At 37.5% G+C, this 13,193-nt stretch overlaps 1 protein-coding gene across 2 annotated transcripts in view; it reads left to right on the top strand.

Moving 5' to 3' along the window:
* The window catches only part of mvb12a (multivesicular body subunit 12A), a 33,234-nt gene extending 20,202 nt beyond the window's left edge, over positions 1-13,032 (top strand). Inside the window, exons 1-10 of one of the 2 annotated variants that reach the window (XM_046046420.1) lie at positions 7,567-7,768; positions 9,104-9,193; positions 10,048-10,128; positions 10,287-10,386; positions 10,762-10,891; positions 11,091-11,231; positions 11,695-11,804; positions 11,893-11,951; positions 12,067-12,129; positions 12,233-13,032. In XM_046046420.1, coding sequence (XP_045902376.1) covers positions 7,631-7,768; positions 9,104-9,193; positions 10,048-10,128; positions 10,287-10,386; positions 10,762-10,891; positions 11,091-11,231; positions 11,695-11,804; positions 11,893-11,951; positions 12,067-12,129; positions 12,233-12,319 — 999 coding nt within the window. In that variant the 5' untranslated portion in view covers positions 7,567-7,630 and the 3' untranslated portion in view covers positions 12,320-13,032. Of the gene's footprint in view, positions 1-7,566; positions 7,769-9,103; positions 9,194-10,047; positions 10,129-10,286; positions 10,387-10,761; positions 10,892-11,090; positions 11,232-11,694; positions 11,805-11,892; positions 11,952-12,066; positions 12,130-12,232 lie in introns of those variants that run through there. The other variant, XM_046046421.1, reaches the window with a different exon arrangement.
* Positions 13,033-13,193: the final 161 nt, after the last annotated feature.

Below are 13,193 nucleotides of genomic sequence, written 5' to 3'. Positions count from 1 at the left end.
CCTGTCCCAGCACTCATACACCCATTGGGTAAACACCGGTAAACACCCATGACCTATAATCATTTTCATTGCATATAGGTCTGCATCATGTTTTAATACACATCTAATTTATATTGTGAAAATGCTGTTAGGCAGAGCTTCTAAAAGACATGAGGTGTGTGGAGTTGCTCCACAGACCTGGAGGTACACAGCAAAATGAATGATGATAATACCATGTGCCAAGCCACACAGGATTGCCACCAAAATACAAAGAGCTGTAGAACATCCATGAACTAATGAAGCATTATTTAGAATTAGATTTGCTATCTTGCAAAACAGTTAAGCCACACTGATCTGCATTCGTATGGGTTTTATGTTACACACGAAACAGTTTTAGTGCTTTTATTTTGAAAGCAACCTTGATTAAATTCCGGTTTGGTTCTGGATGCTTGTGGCTGCTTTGTCGCAGCTCTCCATCAGTATGTCGGCGGGCTCCTGGAAATGCTGCAGTTTGATTTGAAATTCACCATGGACACAATGTTGTTGTTGTTGTTGTTGATGATGATGATGATGCTGATGCTACTAATACTAATTAAAATTGTGTGTGTGTGTTAGGATGTCACACCTAAAGGTGCCCTGTTCTTACAGAGACTGCATCTCTGATGTACACAATTGAGATTATGGTGACCCCATCTTACTGTATTTTATTCTATGATGGAATTATATTTAAACATAGCATTTCAACAAGTTCATTTTTACCTGCATTATGCCAACCAGCAGGTCATCATACACAGCAACTTTTAAACAATTAGTTCTCAAACTTAGTTGTAGGGTACTTCAGTCTGGTACAGATCAATTTCTGATTTACCTACTGATATAAAGATTACATAATGGATCTTTTGCTGAGATATTGGAGGCTCTAATTCTATTGGGTGGCTGCTGAAATGTCACATAACTTCATCACTATTCTTTTGTTTGTGGCGTGTGTTTGGTGGTTTCTGATGATAATGTTGGTAGTCTACTAACATATTTTACACCAGACGATTGTGTTGATTATTTCTGAACCTTTCAATTTTCACTGTAGATTTTCCTCTCCAAACTTGCTAATTAATTAGGCTAATTGATTAGCAAGTTAATTCTTTGGTTGGGTGGACCATTAGTTTCAGGATGATTAGGATTCTCATACACTTACTACCTTCTTCTCAACTACCTCAATACTTACATACAAAGATGGGGGGAAGCCCTAAGTGTATGTGTGGTGGCCATGGCTTGATTACATTTTTTTCCAATTCAATTCAGTGTGCTTGAGTCTACATACTTGTGAGAAGTGTGTGTTTGTGTGCAGCCTACATGAGCTTAATGCATCTGTGTCATTTGCCGTCACTCCAGACAGGAGGCTGACTTGATGGAAAAGATGAATGAATCCCCCAGCATAGTAGGAAACACCAGAGCATTTAAACCTGCTCTCTCACTCAGTCTATCACTCTCATATTTACTGCCACTCACACACAGGCAGCTGCATGCTCCCCCAACGAGCAGACACACAGACGTGCACGCTTCCAGACTCACACACACAGGGGCGCGCTCACTGGCAATTTGCCTCTTCTCCCTTTTGTTTTAGTCTCAGCAGATTACAGCTGTCTCATTGTCATTATTTGGCCAATCAGCCAATAAAACTAAAGGCTCTGAATAAACACTGATTTCTATTTTCACCCAGATGGAACAGTCCACCGGCTTTTGCCTCCCCCCTCTACAACCACCCCCTGTGGTTTGCTCTGCATGTTGCCATGCCAACAGGGACCGAGCACCTCTGGATGCTCCAATCAAGTGTCTTTTTCTCAATTTCACACATGTACACACAACATTAATGTTGATTAAGAGGAGTGTCTGTTACAAGTATGTGTTGTCTGAGCTATCAAGGCCTTTTTTTATATAAAGTCTTTATATGGAGCAAGCCTATGTTTATGAAGCTAGCTCCATGTTGCAAGGGACTAAGGTTAGAGTGGCTTCTTTTTGTAGGTATTTGAGTATTTGTCACTGGGTTATTCATGGTCTTTGTGCTCAGTGACTACTCCAAACAGATGCATACATCCCAGAAGCATGCACTTTGAGAGGAGTAAGAAGACCTGAGCCCACAATAAACTGTTGTATTAAATAAACCCCCACCCCCACCCCCCCACCTTGCATCTGTTGAGAATATATTTATTTTTTTATTGTTTCATGAAAAGGTGAACAATGTGTTAGTCCTCAATGCTTTCTGTCTTCCCTTCCCTCTTTGTGGCACTCTGTGGCTCCATGCACATTGGTTCCTTGCTAAAGATGATCTATTTTTTAAAAAGAGTCCAAAGAGTTTCATTTAATTTCTTAAAAATGCTTAATAATTTCCTAAAACAACTGAGCACAGCAAAAAAAGATTGAGTCTGAGGTTTTAAAAATTCATTTGTTGTTGACTATTTATAACACATTTGCTTTAGTGAGTATTTCTGCAGGGCGGTGAATGTGGGATTCATTATGCTCTACAGTGCTGGTGTTCATCATAATGAAGGAACACATCACCCTGTGCAACATTGTGGCTCACCGATGGGTTTTTAATTGAACAACAATGAAGGACTATATGGGACAGATGGTCAAATGGGCTACATTGTTGGTTTTGGTCTTTTCATGATTTGCTGTTTTTAAGAAATAAAGCCTATCATTAGCTTCATCTTTTAAACCAGAAGTGTGTGTGTGTGTGTGTGGTTTTCATGGCCAGTCTTGCCTCACGTCTTCTCCTTGCCCTTTTAAACCCCCACTTTTCCCTACAATTCATCCCCTCTCTATCTCTCATTCCCCGTTCTCTCCATTTGCTCCCCTTCTCCACCCCACCCTACCCACCTCTGGTCACTCATTTCCATTATCCTCTTCCCTCACTCGCTCCTTTCCTCCACCGCCGCCTGCCCTGCTCACCCTCATTGTCATGTAAATGAGAATCGATCCTTCTCTCAGCACTCCTCTGTCCAAACCTATGCAGTAATCTAATGTTTGCGAATGAGATAAAATAGGCTAAATGTTTATTTCTTCCTCTTTTATTTCCTACATTCAGAACACAAACACCGAGAAATCCCCAAATGATCGAATATAACAGTTCGTGTACACAACTAGCATCAAGACACATTTTTAATGAATGCTAAGTAATCAGCAACAGACTGTTTCTCTGGCTGTTGTAATGCCGCCATCTTGCGTTCACACCGGTTTTTTTTTTTTGTGGTTTTTTTTTAAAACATTTTATTGAAAATCAGGTTTCAGACATTCAGACATTCCAGCTTATAAACACAATATAAGACTTAATATAACATAATGTTGCATAGTGCAATAGTGCAATATATATATAAATTAATAATAAACTTAAATAACAAATACATTAACAGAAACGAAAGGAAATACAAAACAGGACAGACTTAAGAGATGAGTAAGTGAGTAAGTGACAGACTATTTTAACAGGTGGTGAGATAAGATATTTTTTAGAGGAATAGCTCTGAGTAGATACTACTTATTGAAATGCTTTTCTTGTTTGATACAAGTTTAAGAGACTCAAAGTACATATCTATTTCGATTAGGAGTAGCCTACTTTAAAACATGGGGTAGACTTAGAGCATTTAGCTTTGTGAATATGAAATTTCCCAAACAAAATAAAGAGATTCACAATGGTGTATAAGTTCTTATCTTTAGATTCAAAGTAGGTAATGACATTTTTCCTTTCAACTGTGATTGTATGTGTTGGTCTATAATATATGTAATTCTCAAGGTCCCTCCAGAATGTGCTACAGAATGAACAGTCATAGAAAAGATGATTTAAAGTTTCTTGTTCTGTTCTACAAAAGGTGCAATTGTTATCAACAAGCATGAATTTTGAGATAAGCATGTTGGTTGGATATATTTTATGCAAAATTTTCAAATGTAATTCTCTAACTTTGTTTGTAATACAGAATCTAAAAGGAACAAGCCATGCCTTACACCAGTTAATATTGGAAAACTGAGAATTCCAGAAAAATTTGCCACGAAGTGTTATTTTCTTTAAATTTAAAAAGCATTTTCTAATGTGTTTGTTAGTGCATTTGCTGATCAAAATATCAATATTATTTATATAAAGAGTATATGTGAAACTGGGCACTTCTTGCTGTTTCTTATAGCTTTTCATTAGTTCCAATAAACCATTAGGTATAGATTTAAAGACTGAGCTATATTCTCTGAATGCGACTGGGAATGCCTTCTCTCTAAGAAAGGACTCATACTTAATTAATTGACCGTTACCGTCCCTTAAGAAGATGATATTTCTATCAATCCAGTTTTGTAAATAAAGTGACTTGTTCCTTTTTGGTGATGCATTCATTATTCCATATAATAGACTTGTGTGGAGAGAAGTTATGAGAATAACACAACTTCCAAGCTAAAAGAGCTTGTTGATAAAATCGGGACAGTTTTAATGGTAACTTTGTGATATTATAGTGACCCACAAGAATTGGAGACCTCCAACTTCTTTGAAAATGTTATGTGGGATAAAGTACCATAATAAGTCTGGTGCATTTAAGCATTCTTTTAACCATTTCACCTTGAAGGTGTAATTCAAGTCACAAAAGTCCTAAAGTTCAAAGCCGCCTTCCTCCTTAGAGCCAGAGAGCACCGCTTTTTTTAAGTGATGGTGCTTATTCTTCCATACGAAGTTTATGAGTACGTTATTAATGTCTTTGCATGTTGAATCATGGACACTGAGAGTGAGAGCAGGGTAAACAAATCTTGAAATCCCTTCTGCTTTAGTCAGGAGAATTCTGCCCAGTATTGAAATGTCTCTTTGAAGCCATAAGTTCAGTATTGTTTTAGTCTTCTTCAATTTAGGAGAGAAGTTAAGTTGCTGACATTCAATGTAGTCCTTGCAGATATGAATACCTAGATATTTTACGCATTTCTTGACAGATATATTAAACAATTTCTTATCATCAGTTTGATATATACATAAAATTTCACATTTAGATTTGTTCAGTGTTAATCCAGCAGCAGCAGAAAATTGGTCAATTAAGGATATAGCATATTCAATCTGATTTTGTCCTTTAAAAAAAGAGCTGTATCATCAGCTAACTGAGTCAATCTGATTTCTTTACCAAAAATAGACAAACCTTTGATAATGGGATTATGATGAATATGTAGTGACAGTAGTTCAACCACCAGCAGGAACAAAAAAAAGCGAAATAGGGCAGCCTTGGCAAACTGATCTAAGTACAGGAAATCTTTTGGTGGTATTTAGGTACAATATAACACAACTGTCAATATTTTTATAAAACATTTCTACAGTGGATATAAATTTTGGTCCAAAATCAAATGTTTGGAGTGCTTTGAACAGGAAGTAGTGGTCTACAGTATCAAATGCTTTATAGAAATCGAGAAATACAATCAGTGCATCGTTATTAATGTTGTCAGAATAGTCCAGCAAGTCAAGAACAAGTCTTATATTTGAACTTATGTGACGTTTAGACATGAAACCTGTTTGTGTTTCATTTATGATCTCGTGAAGGCCTTTTTTTAACCGCTTAGCAAAAATTAATGACAATATTTTATAATCAATGTTTAAGAGAGTTATAAGTCTCCAGTTTTCTATAAGTAAATGATCTTTATCAGGTTTGGGGAGAAGGCATATTAAGCCTTGCTTCATACTTGTGGACATTTCTTTTTTAGCAATACATTCTTTGAATAATTCAAGTAGAGGACTTTCAATGATGTCCCAAAAATGTAAATAAAATTCGACAGAAAGCCCATCATTACCTGGCGATTTCCCTTTTTTCATTGACAAAACAGCTTCTGAAATTTCTATTTTTGTAATGGGCTGTTCACATTCCAGTTTAAAGTGTTCAGATATAGTTGGAGTGAATTTATCACAATCATCGACTTGAGTATTTGCCTTATATATATTGCTATAAAATGAGCTAACATGTCTAGAGATGTCCAAAGGATTAGAGATGATGTTATCATTAATTTTAAGGGTATTTATATTATTTCTTTTGCGGTTTCTCTTCTCTAAAGTGAAGAAGTAACTAGAGTTTCTTTCCCCTTTTTCTAACCATTTTGCTCGGGACCTTATAAAGGCCCCTTTAGTCATTTGAATATACATGTTGTCTATTTCCTCCTTTAGTTTCTTCATTCTTATTTCTTCATTTTCTGAAAGTTTATCTTTAATCAATTAAGCATTTAATTAATCCATAATACATATTTCTTTGGCTATGTTATTTTTTTAAATTTCTTTACTTCGTATTATTGCTATTACTCTGATTTTGTACTTGAAATATTCCCATTTTTGTATGTGATTCCTTTCATTGTTATCAAATATGTTTTTTGCAGTTTTTTCACCAGATCACAGAATCCTTCATCATATAATAATTTATTATTTAGTTTCCAATAACCACGTAATTGCTGTTTTGTTGTTTTGTTCCTGCTAAATCGATTGAGATTACTTTGTGATCAGAAAGTGGGGCATAACTATGAGCTTATTCTGAAACAAACTGTCGACAAGAGGGAGATATAAGCAATAATAAATCAATTCTAGATTGTAGGGATCTATTGGCATTACTCCAAGTAAACTCATTAATGTCTGGGTTTAAAAAGCGGCACACATCTATGATTGACAGCTGTTGACAAATAAATGCAGTACTTTTGAATCTTGAATGTGAGATTAGTCTTGCAGGTATTCTATCTACAAGATCATCTGGAGCATCATTATAATCTCCCCCAATGATCAAGTGTGCTTCCTTATATTTGATTATAAGGGCTTTCAGATGTGTGCAAACTGTTATGAGCATTGCTTTTGCTTGACCTGTATTGTTGTAGTTATATAAATTGCAAACCAAAAAAAAGGAATTGTCTAATTTGAAAACTAAGATTATCCATCTACCCTCTTCTGACATCAAGGATTCAAATATGTCTCCTTTAAACTTGTTAAGGAGAATGGCGACACCTGCTGATTGTTGAGAGGAATGACAGAAATAACATTGGTCACCCCATTGTGCTTTCCAAAACTTCACATCACAGTCTACTGAGTGTGTCTCTTGTAAAAATATCAAGTCTGCATTTTTTCGTCTACTGAACATAAAAATAGATTTTCTTTTGGTGCTGTCACGGATACCTCTGACATTAAGAGATATTATTTTTAAAGAACTAAAATAGAAGTCTAACATAACAAAATAAAAAAATGAAACTATTAACTGGAAGTCTGTTAAAGGTTGTAGGAATTAGTTAAGAAAAAAACAAAATCTTAAAATAGAGAATATCAGGTAAATTAGCTTACCACCAAGTTGAATACTCTAAAATACCTAAAAGTACCTAAAATATTTAGTGGGATGAACATGTTGCTCTATTAAATTGTAAACAGGGAAAAGGCAAATTAACCCATTGAGACGGGTTGACCTAATAAGCCTGGAGTTAAAATTGAACTGCTGAACTCACATTAAAAGTCGTTTAACATTCTATGCAGTCTGTCTCACACCATCGATAATGACAGCAGGTCCCTGCCATTTGGTCTTCTTTCCATCAGCACGCGCTTGCTTCACTAGAGGCCGGAGTTTGTTTCTTGCGTTCACACCGTTCAGACCCGAGTAGCGTTTATTCTGACGTCTTGGGCCGTGGTTTGATGGGAGTTGGAGTCAGAATGGATTCAGTACTTCCTGCTTTCACAAGGAAGACCAAGAAATGTCGGCTGGTAACTAAAAAGTTGTTGGCCTGCCAAACCGTTTCACCTCGTAGAGACAGAAGTGAATACAGAAACAGAGTAAGTATGTGTTTGTACTATTTTAGTAGTCGACTCATTAAGGGGGGGAAGAAGAATTGAGCTACTTTTGAACAAAAAGTAGCGGCGAAGTTTTGTGAATGGAAATGTCGCCACTATGGTAAACTCGGCTTGGAACATGACTACCAACCAGTCTCGTTAATAATCTCAGGGTTTCTTATGAATATCACTATTACAATACACGTGAATTTGTGTAGAAAGACAGAAGTGTGTTAATGTTGATATAAAAGTTGCTGGGAAAATAATTGAACTGTCAAAGCTCAGCCAGGTCTGATATAAGCTACCTGGATCTGCCTGGTATTGATTTCCCAACGTTGATACCAAAATAGAGTTAACAGAGAAACAATAGCTGTTACCTAATTACGTATATTGTTAAGTAAGCAAATGAGCAAATCTACCCTCTCTAAACATTTTACATGTTGCAGGTTCATTTTCTGACGTTTGTTCATGACTTACACTTATCTTCATCTATGTTTTTTAACTAATTGTCTTGTGAGAACTGACGACAGCAGTCAGTTTCTAGGCATTTGATAAGTAATCACATTTCAGCTATTTGAAAAGGGGGAATATTGTTAGAGGATTTAGTCCATATCAAGCAGACATATTTAGCATCAGAATAGGGGGGAAATAGCTTTAAAATGTAAAAAGATCTCATTAAAAGGGAAATGCAGAACTCCCCAGGAGTATCTGCCACTTCCCTGTTGCCATGCACTGAATAATTTCTTTCTGCCCTTGAACATACAGAGATGACATTATTATTTAGACTGAATAGGATATTTCTGTCTAGACAGTGTAGACAATAAGGCATAACATGAATTCTTACATTGAATGGAGGCCTGTTTACCTTTGGGACTCCTCACTTTTCGTCACATGGACTCAGCAAGTTGGTTCTTACTAAGCCTATAAGATAAAGCATGTGACAATGAAATGACAGAGATAATGAGAATCTCTGTGTTTTCTGTATAAATATATACACCATTTTTTTTAAATACTTGTGTACATAATAGTTGTTCTTGTTCTTAGATGTTAGTTGTTCTTGTTCTTAGATGTTGAATGGAAAAAATGGAAAAAATAAAACAATGAGTCAGATTCCTTGTATGTGTAGAGAAGCCTGGCCAATAAAGCCGATTCTGATCTCTGCTACCACAGTAGTATAATTTGTATAAAAAGCTCCTCTGGAAATGAGAAGACTGACACGATTTTATTTATTTTTGCCACCACCATTAAATCACACACATTTATATTGTTGTGCTCCCTATCAGGCGCTCCTGTACCTGCCTTTTTCACTGTACTTTTTTTTTTTTCTCACTTCCTCAGATGTCTTTGATGGAACGTGAGAGAGTCAGGCCGATCACGGCAGTGGCATGGACCTCCAACTCAAGCACCTGCCCCAAAGATTTCAACCTGGTATGCTCAAATATGTAGATGTTTATACAATTTTCCTAAATGTTCAGCCATTTAGAAACCTACCAAACAAATCAGGTATTTCCACATTTCTCTCAACGGGGAACAGCTTACGTAAAGTCTTAAAATGAAAGAAATCTTAGATTCTTTCTGAAGACTAAGGGAAAGAATTATGTGTATGATATTTTGCAAACAGAGAAAAGGTCTGACATTTGCACTTACCTTGACAAATGAACTTGTATATATGACCTCACAACCTCACAGTGGAAAAGTGGAGTAAAGGATCATGTATGGATGGGGCCCAAATTTGACCAGCCATATTATTTTAGTCTATCTAATTATAGACAGTTACAATGTACAGTAAGTCAGCAAGGTCAAATACTAAGAAAATGAAACAACCTCCAGCATCCAAGTTTAATCAGATGTTGTTGGAAATGTTAAGTAGGACAGCTCAAGTGCTACGATGAGCTGGAAGCTTGACCTTTAGAAACAAAGTGATTGTTTAAAAGTTATGTAAACTACCATCTCTGAAGATCCAGGCCAAAAAAAGGATGTTGTGTAGCCACTGAATTTATAAAAGTCTACTGTATGTGTTTGACTTAAACACTAATGAAAAGCATGATGACCGACTGTTAAATAATAATTTTGATCATAACAGTACGCATTGGCTCTGAATTTAAACTCAGTGTTTGACCCAGCTAACACTAAGAATAGTTTAGGCCACCACTAATATCAACAGCTCTCTTTATGCCTCAACTTGCCTTATTACGTGCCTATTTCTTAAACAATTTTGTGATGTCAGATGTGGTATATCTAACCGTACCCCTTTTCTGATTAATTTCTCTGTCCTTCTGCAGATCAGCATCACAGAAGACGGCGCAGCTGCAAACTTTACACGCAGCTTGATGAAGTCTGGATATTACCTCTGTTACAGCAAGGTAACAAACAGAGACAAATCAGAGAGACTCTTCCATACTTTCAATAACCATATTACTTGTGTCTTTGCAATACCACAGTACATCATGTATGTTTCCTACCAACCCATTGTTCTCTACACTTGTCCCTCCTGTCCTCCTGTATCTCTGTCTCTCTATAGGACTTGACAGGTGGTATGGTAGTGGCAGACATTCAGCTTATTTCAGAGAAGGACTCCATTCCTCACGGTTATTGCTTCATAGCAGAGCATCTTGAACCAAGTGAGTACACACACACACACACAAACACATTTCTGTCTTTCTTTACCTGTGAGTACCTTCACTGACATAATGCGTTTCCTAGCCCCTAACCTTAACCATCACAACTAAATGCCCAACTGCATCCCTTACCATGACACTGATTCTAACCTTAACCTTTAGACAGGCCATTAAAGTGGAGAGGTCCAGCCAAAATGTCCGCACAACGCAGACATGTCGTCACTATGATAGTTTAACGCTATAATTGGTCCTCCCAAAGAGAGCAATACATGCCACACACACATACAGGTGTTTACACATTCCTGATATGTTATGTGTACTTACTGCTAATTTAGTTTGCAGTCTGATAGACGTTTGTGTTTCTGTTTGTGTGACCAGAGACCTCTGTTTCAAAGAAGAAACGGGTGTGTGTGCGCTTAGTCCCGGTGGGCAGTGTGGACACAGCTGTGCTGGATATCAAACTGACAGCCAAAAGCAAAATGATGCTGCAGCACTACACATATGTGGGGTTGGTAGCATTCACATATACAAACATTTGACTTGCAGCTGTTTTATCAAGGCATTTCTTAAATCCCACAACCTAAACACAGTGGTCTGGATTCAAATGAATGAGTAATTTAAAGACTGCCTGCATTCAACTGTGCATTCAGTACTTAATTGGCACATATACAGTTCTAAATGTAACATTAAATGTGCCTTGTCCCCAGAGATGCCCATGGCTACGTGTTGTGGTGCAGAAAAGGCTATTTTTCTAGCCCCGTGCCCCAAGCCATGCCCCGCAGTATCAGCCTGGACCTCCGCACACTCTCACTGGAGCAACCATCTGCTCCTCTGCCCCTCAGACCCAGGTACAGTACTTATTTAATGTCTAACATAGAGAAGTCCTACAGTGCATTTTAACAATTCACAAAGTGAGCACACATCATCATTTACTGGGGGACATGGGGGGAGAGGTAGAGCAGGTTGCCCACTAATCGGAAGATCGGCAGTCCGATCCCCAGCTTCTCTTGTCCTTGGGCAAGATACTGAACCCCAGTGTGTACCTTGCACAGTAGCTTCTGCCATCAGTGTGTGAATGTGACATGTAGTGTAAAGCAGTTTGATTGGTCGAAAGACTAGAAAGGTGATATACATTTACCATTTACATGTTATGGCTCTTTTGGTAAATAGGCCAATTCAAATGACAATAACTTGATTGGATTGGAAAAGAGCAATTTCACATGGTTAACCGGGTACATTGGTACAAAGCTAAGTTTGTATCCTGGAGATGTTTAACTCTTGGTGATAATATTTATATATTTGTGCCCGCAGCAACCCTCCTCCTCCAGTGCCACATAATAAACTGAGCCAGAGACGCTACGGCCTCCATGCCAAGGACAACGTGGACAAACCTGCTGACAGCAGTCTCCAGGGAATCTCAGGTATTGTACAAGTCTCCTCTCATACACATATTACTATTTCTCAGTGCTGGCATTTCACTCAACTATTGCCTACCTTCATTTTCTGCAGCTCTCGATGGAGTTCCCTTTAGCCTTCACCCAAAGTTTGAAATCCGGGCAAACAGCACGGTACGTTTGACATTTTCAACAATGCTAATGTGATGGGCTCCATTTCTTGTCCCTTTTCACCCCTCTTATATAAACATGTTTTCACATTAGTTTCTCTTTGTCTTGTCTCTCTCAGACTGAACTGAGCTCTCAATTAAACAACATTCGCATAAAGTCTCTCCAAGATATTGAAAATGAGGTATTGTCTCATCTGAATCTCAACTTCAGCTTTGTGATTCTTAAGAACATAAATGTTTCCTAACAAGGAATATACTCAGTTTGTTTTGTTTTTGGTGTTACAGTTTAATTACACCTTTGTAGTGGAGGAATCTGCTGCCAAGAGGACCAGACCATCAGTGCAAACAGGAGGCGCCCTGTCAGCTCAGTGATGTTTGCTACAATGTCAGACTTATGCTTTTTGCTCTGACTGAAGGCGTTTAGCGTGACATCTCACATTATGGTACAGATGAAGGATGATCATGCCTATATGTACACTGTAGGCTTAGAATATTAAGCTTCAAGTCGAAAATATTTATCCTAATGGGTCAATTAAAAGGTCATCTGTGGGCACTACTCTTCTAAATGACACTGACAATCATACTCGAAAGCCGTTTAGATGGTTTGGCTGTTTGGTTCTCATGCCACACTTTTTTTACCTTACGTTCCTTTTTATTTGTCATTTTAAGGCTGTACTTCATTACCATCTTCAAGCATTACAAGTCTATTTGCCAAAGGAAAGGAATGAAGGAGGGCACACATTTAACTATATTGTTTTCACATGTCTTTAAGCTGTGGGAATACAGCCTTTAAAGGCTTTACAGGGTTAAAGATGCAATGAGTCTAATTTGTATCTGCTATCTGGGGCTACTTATCTGCAGCATTAAGCCAATTGTCAAATATTAGAATAATTGTCCGCTAAATGCTGCTCATGAAGATGTACTTGCCATTGATGGTGGCTCAGGTGTGTGTTAACCTATTTGCTTGACGGCTATGATGCATTTTTAATAGCTTGAGTCATCATGCAATATTAGTGATAAGTGATATTGGTGGATGAACTTTGCTGAAGATGTTTAACTGAACACATTAAATACACTCAATGTAGGATTTAGTGGATTTCTTATATGAACAGTCGCTTACTATCAGGTTTGTATTATTCCAAAAAAGAATATATCCTATTTTAAATGGAGGAAGGTTGTATATTTTTCTCTGGGCGTTAGTCATACTTAAATGAGATATGGGGGGGGGGGGGGGGGGAGTTTTTGA

The sequence above is a fragment of the Micropterus dolomieu genome, linkage group LG04 (genome assembly GCF_021292245.1).
Source record: "Micropterus dolomieu isolate WLL.071019.BEF.003 ecotype Adirondacks linkage group LG04, ASM2129224v1, whole genome shotgun sequence".
In the NCBI taxonomy this organism is placed as follows: Eukaryota; Metazoa; Chordata; class Actinopteri; order Centrarchiformes; family Centrarchidae; genus Micropterus; species Micropterus dolomieu.
Note: the sequence above shows the minus strand (reverse complement) of the source record. Positions and strands in the feature narration are given on the sequence as shown.